The 22,095-nt window shown below is 30.9% G+C and overlaps 2 protein-coding genes across 2 annotated transcripts; both read right to left on the bottom strand.

Moving 5' to 3' along the window:
- Positions 1–1,308: 1,308 nt before the first annotated feature.
- LOC108336955 (la protein 1) lies at positions 1,309–10,180 on the bottom strand. Its single transcript, XM_017573397.2, has 10 exons — positions 10,042–10,180; positions 9,876–9,954; positions 9,461–9,610; positions 8,485–8,627; positions 7,970–8,118; positions 7,463–7,564; positions 2,655–3,000; positions 2,213–2,360; positions 1,885–1,963; positions 1,309–1,632 (listed from the first exon to the last, which is right to left on the bottom strand). The coding sequence occupies exons 1-10, from the start codon at positions 10,087–10,089 to the stop codon at positions 1,542–1,544; spliced, it is 1,335 nt and encodes a 444-aa protein (XP_017428886.2). The 5' UTR covers positions 10,090–10,180; the 3' UTR covers positions 1,309–1,541.
- A 7,733-nt stretch (positions 10,181–17,913) lies between these two features.
- LOC108337607 (sulfite exporter TauE/SafE family protein 3) lies at positions 17,914–21,149 on the bottom strand. Its single transcript, XM_017574166.2, has 12 exons — positions 20,831–21,149; positions 20,352–20,511; positions 19,972–20,172; positions 19,831–19,895; positions 19,694–19,721; positions 19,512–19,594; positions 19,344–19,430; positions 19,186–19,236; positions 18,801–19,010; positions 18,419–18,512; positions 18,174–18,314; positions 17,914–18,093 (listed from the first exon to the last, which is right to left on the bottom strand). Exons 1-12 carry the CDS (start codon positions 21,002–21,004, stop codon positions 18,020–18,022), a joined length of 1,368 nt encoding a protein of 455 aa, XP_017429655.1. The 5' UTR covers positions 21,005–21,149; the 3' UTR covers positions 17,914–18,019.
- Positions 21,150–22,095: the final 946 nt, after the last annotated feature.

The following is a 22,095-nucleotide window of genomic DNA, read 5'->3' on the forward strand; positions in this document are numbered from 1 at the left end:
TGCATTAAGATCACTATATCATGTGAAGGATAGTTTTATCTAATTCTAATGATGAGAAGTTGTAAATTGAGAGAGATGGAATTGAGCCTTAAAAAAAGAGAGAGAAAATTGAGTATAAATAAGAAAGAAAAAAAAATAATAATATGAAAATAAGTACATTTGCAAAGAAAATGATAAATTGACAATGCTTTATTAAGAGGAGATAAACTACTTGTATTCTCGTGCAAGAATGTTTACTTCATTAATGATTTGAACTCTTCTTTACCTTATGAAATTGTTTCTTGTTACAAGAATTGATACATTTGTTAAGAAGTAGTTCAAGGGTTACGAAAAACATTGAGAACATAAACGCAGTGATGTTTTGTATGAATTTCGACAAGACAATAAATACAATTTTCTAATTTAAAAATTAGACTACAAGTCTTACTTTATTTTCAGATTTATATAAAATGATAAAATAAATCCTCTATTCTATTGAAAACGTGAAAATGACAAGATTGCTAATTATTATGAAAAAATAAAATATTAAAATAAATCGACATAAATACTTCATTAAGAAAACTTAAAGACTATTCTAATAACGAAATCATATGTTAACGAAATAAATGATAAAAAGCATATATGACAGTTTTTTCACTCTCAATAAATTTGATTGTATACTGAGTATAAATAAACTTTGGCTTAAATATTAATTTCATCATTAAATTTATTTAATTTAATCTTAATTTTTTTTAATTTGATTTAAATATTCATTAATTTTATTCAATTTAGTTATTTTAATTAATGTTATCCAATTAATTTTGTTCAATTTAATTATTTTGTTAACGTGTCTAAATAATAAATGATAGTGAACGTATGCCACAAATCATTTTTTGATTTTTTTTAATATTTTTAATTAATGTTTTATATTTAATTTTGTTCATATATACGATACTTTTTTTAATATAGAATAATTTTATCATTTTTTAAATCAAGACTAAATTTAACTTCTATATAAATGTTATAGTAATATTTTTATTAAAACTTATACTTTTATTAAATATTTTTTTAGAATTATCATTTGTTTAAAATTAAAGTAAAAATTAGTAAAAAAATAAATTTAACAAAATTGACAAAAATTAATATCAAATCAAAAAAATATTATAATTAAATTGAATAAACTCAACTAAAATAAAAACTAACTTAATATTTAAATAAACTTCTAAACTAAAAATACCAAACCCTATAGAGGAGATTCATGCAGAAAAAAAAATACAAAGAAATAATAATAGTACGGAAGTGCAGGTCAAAATATTTTCCACAAAAATGTTTATTAAAGAGAAAAGGGTGTGCATTCATTAAATTATAATACCAAAAACTGAAAAAAAAAAGTGTTACAAACTAACCCGAAGTCATCTAATCCATTAAGGATAATTCACAGATCTGATTTTAGGTTGCTGAGAGGTTACAAAAATAACATAATAACTTTAGATGTCAAATACGTCTCAGCAACATAAAAACCTCATATCTAAACTCATCTATAACCATTAATCTGTATACAGTTAAAACTTTCTAACTTTATTTGGCCGATTTAATGCAGATTCATTCTCTCGAGACCGGTTGAATTTACCCCCTCTCCCATGCTTTCTTCCCCTGCAATCGAATGGAAGAGAACGTGTCATTTCCGAATGTTTACCAACATTTCTTAATATTTCTTCCGAGTGTTATGTTCATTATTCTTACATGAAAAAAATGACAGATAGCCATTTGTGGGGCACAAAAAGGCACACACATAATGAATACCTAATTTAAAACCATAAGAAATAGGCCAAATTTTTACCAACCAAAAATAAAAGAGGAACCAATAATGGCTTATTCAAGACATGGTTGAGTTACTCATTTTACCTTCCTCGGTTATTCATACATCCTCTGAGTTTTTCCTGATTACCACGAAGCAGGCTCCAGTATTCTCTCTCCACCTCACCTGAAACCATACCAGAACAACAGCTCTCAGATTAACCAAACAAAGAAGATTGCGTCAGTATCAGTCAATTTATCCAACAATGTCCTTTAATTGTACCAGCACATGTGATGAGTAACTTATTAGTGATAATGAAGAAAAAACTAATTAGGTAGATGACGAAATTTTGTTGATCAAGATATGAAGTGGGCCTTTTACCAAACAAATGCATATTAATAACTCATGAAAAATTATATCAGAAGTGAAACAAACCAGTCACGGGATCCAGAGTAGCAATATAATTCTTGACAACTAAGCCGTTCTTTTCAGAAAGAACTGCTGCTGCACGAGCTTTCTGAGCACCTTCAGGTTCTTCAAATCGGATATATCCGGACTCTTCTCCAACCTTGAAATCAATGTACTGAACAGCCAAACAGTATATAGTTTATATAAGTCTTGATCGGTTCAGTCAAATAGCTATATAATAAATTAATAACTAATTTTTTAGGGTTTAAAGAATGAAAGTGAGACAGATTAGTTGAACCCACAACCTGGGTATTCAGAAAACTAAGCAAAAGGTATCATTTTAGAAGTGCATGAAACTCCAAAAAGAAGAAAGTGGTAAATATAATAAGTACATAGATGTAAAATGGACAAAAATAAAACAAAAGACACCAAGCCCGAACAGCCAAAGAAAAGAGGAAAACCCAATTACCTTCACGGTACCAAACTTCTCAAAGACAACTTTCAAATCCTCTCGTGAGACAACAAACTTGTTGTCCTTGTCCAGAGTAGCAGAATTTTTTCCATCAGTTTCTTTACTCTTTTCCTCACCCTCAGTCCCTTTTCCTTCACTCACCTCACTGTTTTCTTTATCATTCTCATCATTTTCTGATGTCTTTTTACCACTTTCCTCAGCAGCAATTTCAGATGGATTTTGTTGATCGGTTTTGGAGATATCATCAGCATCATTGGTTTGTTGTTCAGGGTTATTTTGTTCTGAAGGAACTTCATCAGAAATAGTTTTTAGCTTGAAGGCTATAAGTAAGCCTTTAGGGTAGCTGCAAAAAAATAGATAATTAGTGTTAAAACACTAAGACATTTTATTCATATATGAAAAGTGTAAGTTACAAGGGTTATGGTATTCTATATATATATATATAGAATACCATGACAGAACACAATTACACAATATAACCCACTTCTCAAGTTGGGTACACACACAAACAACATCAAACAACAACATAAACATAATACATTTTAACACTCCCCCTCAAGCTGGAGCATATAAATCATATGCACCAAGCTTGGAACATATAAACTGAATCCTAGGCCCTCTTAAAGACTTAGTAAAAATATCTGCAAATTGTTCATTAGAATTGACAAATTCTGTAATGAGATCCTTGGACAATAACTTCTCTCTGATGAAATGACAATCAATTTCTATATGTTTTGTTCTCTCATGGAACACTGGATTGGAGGCAATGTGAAGAGCTGCTTGGTTATCACAATACAACTTCATAGGCTTGTTTTCACAGAATTTTAATTCTTGAAGGAGTTGTTTGATCCATATAAGTTCACATGTAGCTATGGCCATAGATCGGTATTCAGCTTCTGCACTAGATCGAGCAACAACACTTTGTTTCTTGCTTTTCCATGATACAAGGTTCCCTCCAAGGAGTACACAATATCCTGTAGTAGATCTTCGATCATTCGGACAACCAGCCCAATCTGCATCACAATATCCTTCTAACTCAGTACTTCCCTTGTTCTCATACAATAGTCCATGACCTGGATTCCCTTTTACATATCTAAGGATGCATACCACGGCATTCCAATGATCAATATGAGGATTTTGCATAAATTGGCTCACAACTCCCACTGGATAAGAAAGATCAGGTCTTGTTATGGTGAGATATATTAGTTTTCCAACCAACCTTCTGTATCTTTCTGGATCTGAGAAAGGTTCACCATGGTCTTTCATTAACTTTTTATTTGAGTCCATAGGACTATCAATGGGCTTGCAATCTGTCAGACCTGTTTCCTCCAAAATATCCAGGGCATATTTTCTTTGTGAAATGATGACTCCTTCTTTTGATTGTGCCACTTCAATACCAAGGAAGTATTTCAACCGACCTAAGTCTTTGGTTTGAAAGTGGTTGAACAAATGATCCTTTAATTGAGCAATTCTTGCAACATCATTTCCTGTAATTACAATATCATCAACATAAACCATTAGATAAACACATTTATCAGGAGTAGAATGCCCATAAAACACTGAATGATCTGCTTCACATCGTTTTAATCCGAATTGTTGCACAACATGGCTAAATTTACCAAACCAAGCTCGAGGTGATTGTTTTAAACCGTAGAGTGAACGACGTAATTTACAAACTAACTTAGACTCCCCCTGAGCAACACAACTAAATCCAGGAGGTTGCTCCATGTATATCTCCTCTTCCAGATCACCATGAAGAAAGGCATTTTTAATATCCAATTGGTGAAGTGGCCATTGTCTAATGGCAGCCATGGCAAGAAATAGACGAACACTACTGATTTTGGCCACCGAAGAAAAAGTATCACAATAGTCGAGACCATAAACCTGAGTATATCCCTTTGCGACTAGACGAGCTTTAAGACGATCAATGGCACCAGTAGGACCAACTTTAATAGCATATACCCATCTGCATCCCACGGGTTTCTTATCAGGAGGAAGAGGTACAAGGTCCCAAGTGCCACTTTTGTCAAGTGCCTGCATTTCATCAATCATGGCTTGTCGCCATCCAGGGTGATCAAGTGCCTCACGAACATTATTAGGAACTTTGATGTTAGAAAGGGAGGAAACAAAGGAGAAATATGTAGGAGACAGACGATGGTAACTTAAAAAATTATAAACAGGATAAGGATTTCGAGTAGATCGAATACCTTTTCGAAGAGCAATAGGCCAAGCCTGATTTGAGTCAAGAGAGGACGAGGAGGATGAAGGATCCATGGTCTGAGAATCTGATGGAGAAGGAGCTGAGTCTCGAGGATCTTCGGGCACGGAGGAAGGTGGTTCAACAATATCTTGTGCATTCTGAGTTTGAGGTGAAGATGGAGAAGCGGGAATGACCAAGGGATCACATAATGGTATAGGAAGCATCTCTTCAACAGATGAAGGATACTCCTTGGAAGACAAGAAGAAGGGTGTATCCTCAAAAAAGGTGACATCAGAAGACATATAATACCTTCTTGTGGAGGGAGAGTAACATCTATATCCTTTCTGAATGCGAGAATATCCCAAAAAGACACATTTAATAGACTTGGGAGAAAGTTTATCAAGACCAGGAGAAACATTATGGACAAAACATGTACACCCAAATACACGTGGGGGAATATGATATAGGGCGTCATTTGGAAAAATAACAGAATAAGGAACTTTATTCTCAAGAGAGGAAGACGGCATCCTATTGATTTGAAAACAGGCAGTGAGGATTGCATCCCCCCAATGATGAACAGGAACATTAGTATTTAACATCAGGGAACGTGCTGTTTCAATAAGATGTCTATTCTTTCTCTCAGCTATGCCATTTTGTTGTGGAGTGTGAGGACAGGTTGACTGATGTAAAATTCCTTTGGAAGATAAAAATGAAGAAAATGCAGCAGAAAAATATTCCTTAGCATTATCACTTCTGAGAATTTTAATTGTCTTTCCAAATTGATTTTGAATTTCATTAACAAAGGACATAAAAATGGCTAAAAGTTCAGATCTCTCTTTCATAAGATAAACCCACGTACATCGAGAAAATTCATCAATGAAGGTTACAAAATAGTTAAAACCAAAGGAAGTAACCCGACTCGGTCCCCAAATATCAGAGTGAATGGTAGAAAAAATAGACTTACATCGTGTCTCAGATTTCTTTGGATAAGAAGATCTAACATGTTTTCCTAACTGACAAGACTCACAATCTAAGACAGGAATGTGTTTAAGACTTGGAACCATCAACTTCAGCTTAGACAAATTTGGGTGACCCAAACGATCATGTAAAATTTTAGGAGATGAAGTTGAAATGCAAGAAACAAAAGAGGTAGGTTTTAGGAAATACAATCCTCCTGACTCATATCCTTCTCCAATTCGACGACCCGTACCATGTTCCTGTATGACAAAGGAAGTAGCAGTAAAGGTTATAGAACAATTTAATGAACGTGTCAATTGACTCACGGACATTAAGTTATAAGGACAATGAGGAATATACAAAACAGAATTTAAGTTCAGTGAGGGAGATAAAGACACTTTGCCGATTCCTTGAGATGTCAATTTGGATCCATTGGCAATAGTAACTAACTGAGGAACTTTTTGAGAGGTAATGGAGGAAAACAAACGAGTGTTACCAGACAAATGATTTGAGGCACCTGAATCAAGAATCCATGAACCTTGACATTCCGCAGATTGTGAGATACGTGCACTTGACACACTTGGCACTAAAGGAAACTGACAATGGCCAGTGGATTTCTCAATCTTGTATCTCAAAAATTCTTGATACTCTTCATTTGAACATTGCACATACCCACTTCGACTACTATGGCATCCTCCATTAGCTCCGTTCCTTGAAGTGACAGATAAGGAGAAATTAGTTTTGGTAGACGATGTCATTCTAGATTTGTGAGTAGGATCCAAAAAGAAACAAGGTCTTATGACTATGGGAAATCAGAATCCCTCTTCAACCATACTAAGAAATGAAGCTCATCAATGTGAAATTTAAGAGAGAAAACCCTAGGTGCAAACAACAACTACCAAACCAGCGAAGCAAGGGGCCAAAACACGCTGAGGAAGCTACAACAAAACTGTCTGCAATGGCGCAGTGTCGACCCAGTACAGAGAAGGCTGCGCGTGAGGAACACGCGCCGGAGAATCGCCGGAAACAGGCGGCGCGTGAGGACCACGCGCCGGGAACTTACTGGAGATAGGTGGCGCGTGGCGGCGCGTGAAGAGGAGTCTACTCTTGACTCCGACGAGGTTGGCCGTCGCTCGAGAAGACGGTCCAGATCCGCTGGTCACCGGTCAAAACCGTGACGGTGGCCGGCGTAGATCGGAGAGAAACTGCGCGTGGAGGAGCGTGTGGAGGTTTCTGAGGAAGCGGCCACCAGGGTTGGGTCGCGCTTCTCTAGGCGAACCTAACCCTCAACTTTGCCTGACAAACGGCGGCGGACGGCGGCGGACGGCGGCGGTGACAGCATCGGCGGCGGCGGAAACTGGCGGCGACAGTAGTGACACACTGGGCCTGGCTCTTGATACCATGTTAAAACACTAAGACATTTTATTCATATATGAAAAGTGTAAGTTACAAGGGTTATGGTATTCTATATATATATATTGAATACCATGACAAAACACAATTACACAATATAACCCACTTCTCAAGTTGGGTACACACACAAACAACATCAAACAACAACATAAACATAATACATTTTAACAATTAGCTACTAAATTTATCTGTTTTCTTGTAGGAGCAGGGATAAAAAGAATTGTCAGTATCTTACTCTGCTTCTGTATGAATGTTATTTTGGTGATCTATACCCCCAGGTGGACGGAATTTTTCTTGCTCTTTTAATTCTTCCTCTCTCTGCACGTCAAAGTCCTTCCTGAATTGGATACAATAAACATAAACAACATTAGATAATATGCTTATGTACACTGTCTTCACGTTCTAAAATTCTAATTGTAGAACAAAACCCAACGTTGCAACCGAAATGCATTACGTTCAAATTTTCAATGTAATGATACAAAAGTAAACTGGCTGTAAAGCAGCTACAATCAATACACATTTTTTTCTTGTCTTTTGACCTATTACAAATATCAATAATTGCAAACCCGTTAGCAATCTACTTTTTCAAAGGAATTTGACATAAAATATTGGACTATCCTACCTTTCTTCCACTTACATAAGAAATTATTCTAATTTACAGAAGAAAAAAAAATATAAAACACTTTTTCATTATAATTGATCAATAAATGACCCAGTACTGAATCAATATGAGCATTCTTACTTTGGCTTTAACTCTAGCTCAGCCCCCGCATAGACAAGACTTTGCCTCAAAAAAAATTTCATTTCTTCATCTGATGAAAACTCAACAAGAGCAGTGCCACAAAAAATCCTTTTGTCTCCAACATGGCGAGGCAACCGCACGCTGTTAACCTGGAAGAGAAAACTAGAATTTATCCCTTTTGTTACGTAATATAAATTATCAAAAGGTACTCTCTACCACCAGGACCATCGTACACACTTTTTAATCATTGAAGTTACCTATAATCTGAAGAATGTAAGATTAACAAGTGCAATAAAACTCCAGAATTTTATCTTTAAAAGTGAAGACAATTTATTTATAAGAAGCATATCAATTCTGCGCTAGTTTCACATCAAGATACTTAATAAACTTTTATACAGTTTTCACTCCAGTTGCCACATACCATACATCAAAATCAATAACAATTAGGAGAGGAACTACAATTCCCCCAAGCCAAAAAGTTATAATACAAAAGATAGCTTCAATCTAAACAATACCTTGGCATATTGACCAAAGAATGCCTCCACATCTTCAAGCTTAACATCATATTGAAATGGCGATGCAGCAATTGTTCTTATCTCTACCTGCTCAATTACCTCTTCTGGCTTCAGAAGCTTAGTTGACCTGCCAACTTTGCTCCCTGAAATATAAATAAACAAATATGAAAAATCTTTTTATACATAAAGGTTAAAAAGTTCATATCAGATAGAGATAAGGTCATATTATAGTATATAAGTGAGTCCAAACCTCATCTTACAAGTTAGTTTTGTGAGGTTGAATTAGACATAAACCCACTTACTAAGATGTTATCAAAACTATTCAGAGCCTACCTTAGCCAAGTTTATAAGGAATTGTGTCACCCACTATCGAATGAGAGAAGATGAGAATGTAATTGGTGTGATTGAGATCAATAAAATAATTCTTTAGTTTTCAAGCATTTTCATCCATAGTGTCACCCCAAGAAACATAAAACAAAGTTAAAAATTAAATTTAACTTATGACCATTTGATTCCTCTCCCACTCATTTCAATAACCCCTAAAATGTGTTAAACAATTAAAAAACAAAAGCACCATAACCATTACAAGCAATCACCATAAAACTTATTTCAATAGTGAACAAAACGTTGGGGAAATAAGAAGTTCAGAAGAATAATTTTTATCATGTTTATCATAAGAAGCATGGCAAGAAGGTAGAAACAGAACCCAAGGGGAAAAAAAGAAAAAAGCTTAGTTCGACAACTTATTCACATTGCTACAGCATGGCAAGGGGAAAACACAGTCTCCAAGTCTAAACTACCCACAATAAAGAAAGAATTTACACAACCAATAAGCTAAGAGGAATCCACAGTAATCTTAGATTCTTTAATGATGAATAAATATTAACTTAATGTCGCCAGAATAAAACCACAGTTTTTTTTTTACAAAACCTCATGTTTTACAAAACCAAACACATGCATCAAAACAGAAACTAACCATCTTCTGAGACTCTGACCAAAGCCGAATCTTTCAAAGCTTGAGCAACAGCTTTGACTGTATCATCGGGCACCTCAGCCGACTTAACTTCCTCTAGTTTGAGGTGCTTTCGCATCCGATTAAAAGAACAAATAAGAGCCAAACTAACCACTGTGTGGTTGCAAGAAAAGTCAAGACAAACAAAATCGCAAAAGGCAAAAAAACAAACAATTAGCCACATGCTTTGATTGATTAAATAGGTTTTAATGGAATCAGAACAGCAACAGGATCAAACACAATGTCGAGACTCCTAATAAAAATTTGTTGTTCTAAGGCTATGTTTCCTTGTGAACAAAAATCCATTTAATCACTTAACCGAAACGCTACAAATTTGAAGCAATTTACGAGGGAACAAACGCGGAATAAAGAAGGATACTGCCATCTTCGCTTTCACTGACGGTTTTCTTCAAAAATTTGTCTGTGGGAAGGTTGCTATCACTGAAGTAGAACTCCACCTGCTTGGGAAAAAAACGCAAACAAAAGTTGAATAAACGACGCGAAGGAGTGTAGAATGGCTAAAGGAAAAAACCACTGTTGCAAACCTGTCGTACGACTTTCTTCGCAGTTTCATCGTCCAGCGACGTCGCCATTGTTCAGAACCGAATCAAAGAGCGGTTTCAGAGAGGGAAAGCAAGAGAGTGTAGGGTTTTTAAGTTTTTAGAAAATTTGCAATTTCTTTTCTTTTCGTCTTATGTATATATACATACACAGTCATATATATATATATATATATATATTCTTCCCATTTAAATTTTTTAAAAGAAATGCGCCATATGAAAATAATTAATTCTTATCATAATTATTAAAATATAGATATGAAATATATCACTTATATAAGTTTATTATAAATAATTTTTATTGTAGATAGTTAATTAAATTTAAAAAATAATTATTAAAATTAAAGAATAAAATGATTTATAGTAATAAAAGTAAATGTGTAAACTAGTAGTTATTAGACGATTATAAAATTAATTTTCTTTATTAATAGATTAGTAATAAAAAATAAAAATTTATGAAATGTTAAAAGAAATATCTTTATTAATAAAAATAAAATTTGTAATAGAAAATCTTGTTACTTTATTCAACCCCTGTTCGAGATTTCTTTCAAAAATTATTTTTAATTTTTAAGAATTATTCCAAGATAATATACACAATTTTTTCTAATTTTCATACTTCAAATAAAACACAAAAAATAATCAAAATTAAAGAAATTAATCAAGAAACTTAATATTTTATATTGATCTTTCTTTGATCACTTATATTAAGTGGACAAACCTTAGTTGTATATAAACTTCCTACAAGATTTCCATCAAGTAGAATATATTGGTCCATTTCAAGCTTCCATCAAAGCAACGTCTAAAGTCATGATTTTCTTTAATAATAAGATTAGTTGAGGTCTAGCACTTAGTTTTCAAAAGACTGAGCTTTCTAGTTTATGTTTTTAATTTCTTTAAAGGCTTTTGTAAGCATAAAAACATAACAAAGTTCAAAAATATTGGAAATAGTTTCATATTTTCGGTGATAGAATGTATTTTAGTTAAGTTTACTTTACCATCAAAGTCATAAAAAAGTTTATTAGATAATATATTCACCTTGAGAACCAACCTAAGCTTCTTTATCTTTGTTATTTTTTATTCAAAAGAGATCAAGTTTTCACATGTTGATATGAAGTTTTTCTTTTTTGAAAAATTTTATTTTTTTTCTATCATGCTTAGGACACTACAACCTATAATGTTCAAGTTCTTAATTGTCACTCCGAGATATCATCACAACAAATAGAAAAAGGTAAGAAATAATCTTTCAAGAGAGAAAATAACAAATGGTTTCCTCATAATTGTGTGACTACACAAAGTGAAATTATAAAAGTTTAATATATGAATAAATTAAATACAAATTCTTTTCTTGTACATTGTAAAATAAGAAAAATACAATAAAAGAGGATTGAAGTGAATTTTGGAAATTTTTGACAAATTTTCATAGTTATTATTTGAATAAGTTCAATCAAACAATAGACTTTGTTGATCAGACCAGGTGATCATGATTTACACAAAGTTATTTCTAAAAAGTTTCTCATTCTTTAAGTTAATTTAACAAATATAACATGAAATGCAAGAGATTAAGAAACATAATGTTACTTAATATCTTTATACCAATTTGTCTGACAAAATAGACTATGTTCAATTCTTGATAAACTAATCAAGTTTTACTAAGCAGACTATTGTTGCATTGCAAAGTAAAAATGAGTATTCTTTTGAATCATGATCACTCTTAATTGACCTCGTATGAGTATTCTTTCATATTGTAGTCCCTTCTAGCTGATTTCATCAACTATTTTTTTATACTTAGTCACTCTTAGTTACAAGGGTTAAGTATTCATTTGGATCATAATATTCTTTCAACAAGTCACTCTTGGCTTAACTGAAGTTTTCTTTCAACAAGCCACTCCTAACTTAAGAAAAATATATTTGTCTTTATGATCAATAGATCACAAATTAAGCTTACAAGAGGATAATATCTTTCAATGTATACAAGGTTTAATTTCACTCTATTAATTTGCTATATGAACACAAATAATATTCTTACAAAGCTATTTAAGTGCATAAATATTTTGTCAATGTTTTGTCACTTATACAATTATGGCTATCATGTCTTTTTCTTCTAGATGGCTTTATAAAGTCGTAAAAGAAAAAGAATTGTTGCAAATCCTTTTATGAGTCAACTTCATATTCACTAAAGTGTTCTTCCTTGCATTTGAGGAGCTTTAATGTTGAAGAGGCATTAAATGCACTTATTTTCTTTAAACAACATCCCCATAACTAGTTAGACTTATTAAGTCTTTTTTAGAGAGTTTCTTACTTGAAATCATGTAAGATAGAAATGTGTATTGAGCAAATAATCCTTTACCTAGAGTTAATAGAGTGGACATTAAGAAGTTGGTGAAACAAAACAACTTTAACTTGTATTCCAAGATAATTCACGTGATAAAAACTTTAAAGTGTTTTAAAGTGGATCCTCTTCATTAAACGAATATAGTATAAAATAAGCATAAATGTGTAGGTGTGTGTGTGTGTTCGTGGGTGCGTGAGTGCATGCATGCGTGAGTGTGTATGATCGTTTCATAGGTGAAACACTTATGCCTTACATGATTTGTTGTAAAACCAAATTCATTGTCTTATAGAAAAAGTATGACTATATTATAATCACTTGAATTTCAAATATATATATATATATATATATATATATATATATATGCTCGAGATTGCACTCTCACAAGTCAATCTCCACAAATCAATCTCCATGTATAGACTTTCATATTAAATCTTAAAGCTATAAATATATAAACATGCAAAAGTATTTCATACTATATATCATTGATTACTTTCATATATATATATATATATTTCTTTTCTTTCTTATTTTCTTGCAATATAAAATGAATCCTTAAAAACATTTGGAATCATATATTTCCATATTTATAAAATCAACACATTGATTGTTGATTGCAATGTTTAAGTTATTTTTTAACAATTTGAATCTAATCACATATATGTGATTTTATGTACAAAAATAATTTATGGCTACCACTTAATCATGTGCTTTTACTAACATTGTGTTAACTAGTTGGTAAATCACCTTGTTTATGATATGAACCATTGGAATGTTCTAGTGCATGTGATTATAACTCTACTTCATAGGACATACATTAAAAGGTTCATAAACAAAACAAAGATTGGTTCAATTACTTGTTTATGTTTTGTTAGCAAAAGTTTTTTTCATTGCGAGATAGATACTATAGTGGCTCAATTCGAGTATTGGATAATTCATGTCCTAACAAATTCAAAATGAAATAACTTAGAGATCTTAAATATGTATTGGAATTTGAAGTGACTAATTTAAAAATAACTTTCATAGGCCAAAGAAAGTGTAATTTTAACTTAATAAATAAAATTGGGATGTTTGGGTGTAAAGTAATGGACACTTACACCACCATCGATTCTTTATGATGAATAAACCATAATACCAAAGATTGGTTAAGAAACTAATTTATTTCTCTTATACACTATCAAACATTATGTATGTGTCGCAACCGGGATAGCGACGAGGGAGAATGGCGAGACTCTTAAAAATAATAAAAGAATTAGTGTTTGGAGTCGCCACCATAGTTTATTCTGGGAAACTACGAAAAAACTATAAAATAAAGACATGGTTTACGAAATTAAAGTTTTGAATTCGGGAGTCAGTTACGCGTAGGGAAGGTTTTAGCACCCCTACAACGCCTACCTGAAAGCAGTACCTTTAATTAAACGTGCAAAGTTGATGTGATTTTCAAAATGGTTATTTCCCCGAAAATAACAGTACAAGACAATACAAATAGAAGAAAAATATTTTTGGAAAATTGAGAAATTGTTTGGAAAATTTATTTGTAAAATGATTAAGGATAATTTTGGATTTTTGGGAAGATGAACCTGAGAAGGCATTGCCTTGCTCCTACGTGTCTCCATTTTTGATGGAGAATCAAGGATCACGTAGATCTGACCTAGATTAAATGCACGAAAATATGATATATTTTTTAGCTTTCTGGAGATTTTATATATTTTTTTTGGTATTTTGATATAATATTTAGATTTTGCGTAATGAGCATTAGGCTGATTGCACGAGTACTCATACGACTTTTTGGTTTGTTTTATTGTTTTGCGTAATAAGTACTAGGCTGATCGCACGAGTACTTATACGAATTTTTGATTTATTTTATTGTTTTGCGTATTAAGTACTAGGCAGATGATGACACAAGTACTCATACGAATTTTTTGGTTTATTTTATTGTTTTGCGTATTGAGTACTAGGTAGATGATGACACAAGTACTCATACGGCTATTTATATTATTATATATTTTTTTATCATTTTTATTTATTTATTTTTTAATTTTTTTTAAGAAGAGATTAGTTGAAAGATCTATTACACACAAATGTAAAAGGCATAAAATAAAACAAATGTGGTAGAAGACAAGATAAATTTACAAACATAAATAAAAAAAATTATTAAAATGCATACATAAAGGGAATGACAAGAATATGTGTACCTTGTTACGGATTTGAATGATGGAGGAAAACCTTACTTGCAATAAGTTGTGAGAAGAGGTAGATGGAAGGTGAAAAAGATGACCTTGGAGTAGAAATGTGATATGAGTTTTAATGTGTATAAAGGGATTAGAAAATGGTAAAGTGTGAGAGAAAAATGAAGTAGAGTTTTGGGATGAAATGAAGAGATTTTGAGAAAGAAGAGATGGATATTATGTAATTGTGTGTGTAAAAATGGAGTGAAGAATGGATGAGTATTTATAGAGTTATAGATAGAGAAAGTTGATGAATAAAAATAATATAATAAGTTAGTGGAAAATTTAGATGAAATAAAATATAATAAAAAAAAAGTAAATAGTAAAAGTTAAGGTGGAAAATAAGTGAAAGAAATAATATAAAAAGTGAGTGGAAAATTTATGTGAAATAAAATATAATAAAAAAAGATGAATAGAAAAAGTTAATGTGGAAAATAAGTGAAAGAAATAATATAAAAAGTTGGTGGAGAAAGTAGGTGAAATAAAATATAGTAAATAGTAAAAGTTAATGTGAAAAATAAGTAAAAGAAATAATATAAAAAGTGGATGGAAAAATAAATGAAATAAAATATAATAAAAAAAATAGTAATAGTTAATGTGGAAAATAAGTGAAAGAAATAATATAAAAAGTTGGTGGAGAAAGTAGGTGAAATAAAATATAGTAAATAGTAAAAGTTAATGTGGAAAATAAGTGAAAGAAATAATATAAAAAGTGGGTGGAAAAATAAATGAAATAAAATATAATAAAAAAATAGTAATAGTTAATGTGGAAAATAAGTGAAAGAAATAATATAAAAAGTTGATGGAGAAAGTAAGTGAAATAAAATATAGTAAATAGTAAAAGTTAATGTGAAAAATAAGTAAAAGAAATAATATAAAAAGTGGGTGGAGAAATTAGGTGAAATAAAATATAATAAAAAATGTAAGTGGAAAAATTATAAAAGTTAAGAAAAAAATTAAATAAAAATAAATATATAAAAAATGTAATAGTAAATGAAAAATGTAGGTGATGTGGAGGATGATGTGGAAGGTGATGTGGAGAGTGGGGTGTGATAAGAAAAAAAAAAGTGGTGAGGAAGTAAAAAAATGTGGGATTATTTTGGACTATTGAGCTATGAGTTAAAAGTTTAATTAAGGGGTGCAAACACTAAAACAAATAATATTTTTTTTAATTTTTGTTCTTATATTTTTATTTATTTAATTTTGTGATAAATTTTATTTATTTAGACAAAATTGAGTATTGAGGGTATGTTATAAGTTAAAGTTAATTTATGCATAACCTATTTAAGATAATATGGATGTTGTTTAGTAAGTATTTGAGATATTTGAAATCTATTCCAAAGAAAATGAATATTATTATCAAAATATGAACAATTAAAGGAAAAAAGATTACATCGGTGTATATTAAATAAATAGAAGATTCATTTCTAAATACTTCATTTTTGTATGATTAACTTGAAGGAATAAAAAAATAAGGCGGTGTAACAAAATCCAAACAATAGATAGATAGATATATAGAAGTAAAAGTTTCTAAGTTTCCATGATAAGAAATGTATAATCTTACTTGGTTTTGAACTAAAAATTTCTATAAATTTGTATCTAAAAAATTCTATAAATTTGTATTGTGGAAGTCCATAAATTTGTATTGTGATAAACATCAATTATTTATTACTTCTAATTTTGTTCAACATTATAAAAGACAAAATATGGAAAATGATATAAAAATTCTTCAAAAGTTGAAGTTTGAATAATTTCTTTTTTGTCAACAAGGTTGAAAGGACAAATAATTAATAGGTCAAAACAAAATCATTTAATAAATATTCTTAAAATAATAAAAAACGCATACTCATGTGAATGCACATATAGTCTTAGTTTTTGGATATTTTTTTAAACAATTTAAAAATTTCAAAAGTATAGAACTTTCAAAATTAAAAGAAATATCCACATTTTTCAAATAATGTTTTAAGAACTATGTTTTCATTGTGAATATAAATATGTAGGAGCAAAGTATGTCTTTGTAGGGTTTAAAAACAATCAAAATCATTTTTTAAATAATTTTTAAGAATTATAATGATCATTAATTTTTTTATTTTGAATGAAAATACGTATTTATTTTGAATGAAAATACGCAACATTGTTAATTTTCAGGTTCACTAAAAAAAGTTAAAATATTTTCAAAATCATTTTTCAAATATTTTTTTAGAAGTATGTAAATCTTAATTTTTCATTTTGAATGAAACTATTTAAGAGTAAGGTTAATCCTTATCCAACCAACAAATTTCAAAAAACATTTTTGTTTCTTTTGTGCAGTCTTTTATTTTTATTTTTGGGAAAAATAAGCATTAAAAAGTTGGATCCTTTTTTCATATTGAATTAGAGGTATCGTCTTAGGACAAACACTATAAGCTACTAATATCTTCCTTATGTAAATCATCCTCAAACCCAAAATTCATTTTCGTATACCATGTTTATCTTTAGAGTTGTTATATAATTTTTCATAATAAAAATTAGTGATAACTCAAAACTCTGTTTTTTTAATTTTTTTAGTTTTCTGTTTGTTGAAATTTTAGTTGCGATAGATGATTCTACTTGTGATCTAACTCATAATTTTTAGTTGTTTTTTAATTATTATTCTTTTTATTTGTCGTCCTATCATGATTTCACTAATAATTTGTTTCTATATCTAGGTTTTTAATTTATTTTGATCACATATTTTTTTCACTCTATTGAATTTCTATTTTTATAAAAAAAAAATACATAGTATAGTTTCTTATATTAAATTGTCATTTGAAAATGTCACCTAAAATTAAATATTTAAGTATAATAACTAAATTAGTAATTAAATCTAAATATTTTTAGACTAAGTTGATCACAAGGTATTAAATCAAGTTTTTTTTTTAAATATTATATATTAGTACTTTTTTTTCTCTTTTAAATTTATTTTTTCAACATTTCGATCTATAAGGGAATATAAAGGAAAAAAAAAATCTTGTACATACTCTGCTCTTCTCTCGAAGTAAAAGTATTCTCTTTAAAGATTTTAATAGTAGTATGGTCCAAGATTAAATCCTTTCATGCTCTCTTTCTCTTTGATGTGGAACAATTCATTATGCAGATTTATTTCCTTTTGACAAATCTTTTAAAAATAGTTGAAGTTCAGTAGAACTAATCAAACAGAAACATTATGTATAAACGAAATTGCCATTTTATAATTCGTGCAAAATGGTAAGTATACATCTCTAATGATATTATATAATAAAGATCATGTACTTCTACATCCTAGATTCTAAACTTTAAACCTTTTAAACAAGAGCAAAACACATCATCTCTTCGTCATTTCTTCATATATAGTGAAAGCAAACAACAATTAATGACAAAAACAATGTAACTATATAGTTGGAAACCTCTAGCAAAAGTTCTCAAATCCCATATATTCATTGTTTAGAATCTTCAAGATCATGCTTGATATTCCAACTCCACCTATAGACAGGCATATTAAGAAAATTATGAAAAAAAATACGACAAAAGCAAACACTAGGCGAGACAGCAAAAACACTCACCCAATGCAATTGCACTGACAAATATTGTGAAAGCCAGGACAAAAATAATTAAAGATGCCCTTTTGAAGATGTTAACAAGCTTGTCAATGAGATGTTGTCCGAGGAATGCTGCAATGGCAGCCACAAGGGTGAGGAAGAATGCTGCCAAACAGTAAGAAACATGAATATAAATTACTTGAAATTCTTGTTTCCTTTGAAAACCGTTCAAGAGAGACTTAAAGGGTAAATGTGAAGTTTAATTTCACCATAAGGAACTGGAAAACGGTTCAAGAGATAATATTGTACAACTGACAAAGATGCTGAGTACATCATTCCGAATGTGGCTGTGGCGCTTGCTACCTGCATAATCATGAAAGATAAGAAGATAAAATAAGGGTGAAAGTGAATGTTCTGTTAGAACCTGTGTCATGTATCTATTTCTCTTGACACAAATTTGCATATTATACTAAGTAATACTTTTATAATTTATCTGTACGTTAAAAGTCATACATTAACTAGAGATAAGACCAATTTATAGTACATAAGTGGATGCAAATCTCAGTTTACAAGTTGATTTTGTGAAATTGAATTAGATAAGTCCACTTCTTAACATGGTATCATATCTGTATATCATAAATTAAAACTCACCTGGGGAGTAATTCCCACTTCTAGAAATAAAGGACCCATGACAAATCCAGAACCTGTACCAAGAAGACCACCAACAATTCCAGACAGCAGAGAACAAATGCTGGCTAGAAATAGATGGTGCAATGGCCAATGTGTGTGTTGACCACCAGAAGATTTCCCCTGATATAGGGCTTTAGCTTGATACAAGTAAAATCCTACAGTAATTGGTATCTACAAAACAAAAGTGGTGCCAGAATATAATAAGCAATTTCCACTTTGCCACATTTGAGATCAAAGTCTCACTGAATATACAGCTGGTTCAATTATACAATAGATCTTAGCCTCTCTTATGCACATTCACGGATATCTGGCACAACAGAAAAAGAAGTGATCCTAATTGGTTTACCTGTGACAAAATAAGTATCCAGTATGTGACAGAACAGGAAGCTACCAAATTCTGTCAAAAGTTAATAATCCCTTTGAACAGTTAGTTGAAATAACTACACCAGAAAAAAGGAGGAAATGCAAATTCTTCTAATTCTACCAGCAGGAAAAGGAAATTACTTTGGCAATCTGTAAGATAACAAATGCAAGCCACACCAAGAAAATAAGTACAAACTCCTTCCAATAGATGTTGCCAAGGAAGCTCACCTGCATGCACAGACCTTCCTTTATGGCATATAATATCTTAATTTGATCATGTTAAGAACAAGTGAACCAGTGCATACCCACCTCAGTTTTTCTAGTATCCTTTGCAGCCCCTTCTTCTGCAGAACCTGGAAGATGCTTGTATCCCTCTTCCACACTGCATGTTGCTGGAAGAGAATTGGTTAAATTGTAGAATTATATTGAGTCTGTGTCTTGTGACTAGATTAAGTCTTTATTTGAGGAAAAAAATCAATTCATGAACTCACCAGTAGACTCTGAAAGTTTGATAGTTTCCTGATATTATTGTAAAGAAATGGAAGATCAGAATCATAACAGTGCTTGAACATGTGGGTTGTTACTAAGGTGCAAGGTGATTTAAACCCCAAAAATTTGTAGCATTTACCTCTTTGATTTTGGTTTCCTTTTTCCATGTCTCAGAAGCATTGAAGAATGCCCTGATTGATGTCACTGCATGGCCCAAAACAGCAAATTAATCACATCACTGAGTCATATTCTAAGCAAAGTTCAAATCTTCTGTGATTACCTAAACAGAGAATTATTAGAAGAACAGTGACCATCCAATCGGCAAATATTACACTCAAGATAACTCCTATGCTGATTCCAAGCATGAGAGGAGGTTGGATAAGCAGCATCAAATCATAGTCGATAACAGGTTCATCAAGAGTGGGATGTTTTTGTTTCAAGCAGAAAAAAACTGCTGAGGTAGCTGCACCTGTGACCATACCTACAAAATTGACTCCATAAAATTAAGGTTTGTTTCTACTTATATACTATAATTTGGTTTTATCTGTATTCGATTTGAGATCTTCAACAAACAGTCAAAACCGGTTTCAGCAATAGACTGGTCAATAAACAAGCAGTTTATGAACAGATGATTGCAGAAAGTGATAGAGAAATGCTTACACTTTGAAATGGAAACTGCTGATTTTGGATCAAACCCAAGAATCAGGATTAGCATTGGCACAAAGATGCCACCACCCCCTACTCCACCAACACTTCCAAATGCTGCTCCCAAGATTCCAATCAAGGTTCCCACAACAATCCTCCAGCCAAATTCCATTTGCTATTCATAATTGAGTAATCAAATTTGTTCTTTCTTAATCTCTGAAGTTAGATAAGTAATAGCCAGAGATTACAGATATCTATTTATCTGTCTATCTCCTTACACAATAAATCAACAGAACAAGTTCATCTTAACAGTGACATATCAACACCATCATACAATACAAGTGTTACTTATCTTAAAATGCATAAAAGCAATATATTACAGTGAATTAAGGAACTAACTTCCATTGCTAATGAATTAAGGTATTAGTTTGAATGAGAAGGAGAGTGATTAATGAAGAGAGACACAATGTAATGTGATGGATGCAAGAACTTACTGGCCACACATGTTGATAACCCAAATGGTTCCATATGATTTCCAAGGCTTTGATATGGTAAGAAAATGGGTTTGCTTCATTGGTTCTAGACACTTCAGTTTTAGTGCTTGCTTTAGCATAGATCATGACACACAGCAGCAAAAAAATTAAGGAAAAAATAACCACTTTTCTCATGATTGATCACCCAATTGTTCCAGCAAAAGTGAAAGGAAAACCAGAAGAAAAGAAGATGTCTGCTATGCAAAGCAAAACAGGTATGATATGTGTTTTAAAACTCTGACAGTTAAGAAATGTATGTTTCTTCAAGCAAGGAAATTGGCATGTTCTTCATGAGTTCCACATTACACATTTTAATAGTATAAAAAAGATTGAGTTTTGATTTTAGTTTTGTAAAGAAAAAATTGTATTCACATCATCTAGAACAGTTTTGTTGAAAACTTATCTCCACTAATCTCAACTGAGCAGCATTACACATTTTGGAATTATTAAATGTATTTAATGTTAAAGTACATTTTTGTTTATATTTGGTGATAATTGAATTATTATACTTAAATAAATAAAAGTAATAATAAAGTTCATTTTTTTAGCTAACCAAACATTTTAAAAATAAAAATAATAAATTGAATTCTTTAAAAAATGTAAATTTTTCTATGAAAAAAAGAAGAGGAAAAAATCTGTACCGTATTATTACATTAAGAGAAAGGGGAAATGTATTAAAAACTCATTTATAAACATAAATCAGTGTATTTTATTATTTGTGACAAAATTCGATGATAATACTTATTATTTTATCTGTAATTTGACATCTCCCTAATTTGTTTATTGTCGGCTTCTCATTTTATTAGAAACTTCTTTCTCTCTCAAAATCATATTTTATTATTTGTGACAAAATTCGATAATTAATAGTTATTATTTTATCTGTAATTTGGCATCTCCCTAATTTATTTATTGTCATCTTCTCATTTTATTAGAAACTTCATTCTCTTTCAAATCATATGGCGTAATAACTTATTGTGAATGTTTTCTTTGCTCTAAATTTTTGCATTGTTATAAATGTACGTTTTATGTTCTATGAGTTGTAATTTTTTCACTACAATTTATTTTTTCTTTTTCTTTTTATTTATTTTAAACTTTAACATGTTTTCCTTCGTTATAATTACTAAAACTATAGATTGAAGGCATAAGAGAAATTGTTATTCGTATTCTATACATAGAAACAAAATATTTTTTTGGAATTACACACCAAAGAAAATCATTCTAAATTT

Source organism: Vigna angularis, chromosome 7 (genome assembly GCF_016808095.1).
Source record: "Vigna angularis cultivar LongXiaoDou No.4 chromosome 7, ASM1680809v1, whole genome shotgun sequence".
Taxonomy (NCBI): Eukaryota; Viridiplantae; Streptophyta; class Magnoliopsida; order Fabales; family Fabaceae; genus Vigna; species Vigna angularis.

Excerpts from the sequence above, each read along its gene's own strand:
- LOC108336955 (XM_017573397.2), bottom strand. The coding sequence starts at position 10,089 with ATGGCGACGTCGCTGGACGATGAAACTGCGAAGAAAGTCGTACGACAG. Across the intron at positions 8,119-8,484 it reads TCTTTGGTCAATATGCCAAG|GTTAACAGCGTGCGGTTGCC; the intron begins GTATTGTTTAGA and ends TTTCTCTTCCAG. Across the intron at positions 7,565-7,969 it reads GAGCTAGAGTTAAAGCCAAA|GAAGGACTTTGACGTGCAGA; the intron begins GTAAGAATGCTC and ends TATCCAATTCAG.
- LOC108337607 (XM_017574166.2), bottom strand. The coding sequence starts at position 21,004 with ATGAGAAAAGTGGTTATTTTTTCCTTAATTTTTTTGCTGCTGTGTGTC. Across the intron at positions 19,011-19,185 it reads GGATACTTATTTTGTCACAG|ATACCAATTACTGTAGGATT; the intron begins GTAAACCAATTA and ends TTTGTTTTGTAG. Across the intron at positions 18,094-18,173 it reads TGTCAGTGCAATTGCATTGG|GTGGAGTTGGAATATCAAGC; the intron begins GTGAGTGTTTTT and ends GCCTGTCTATAG.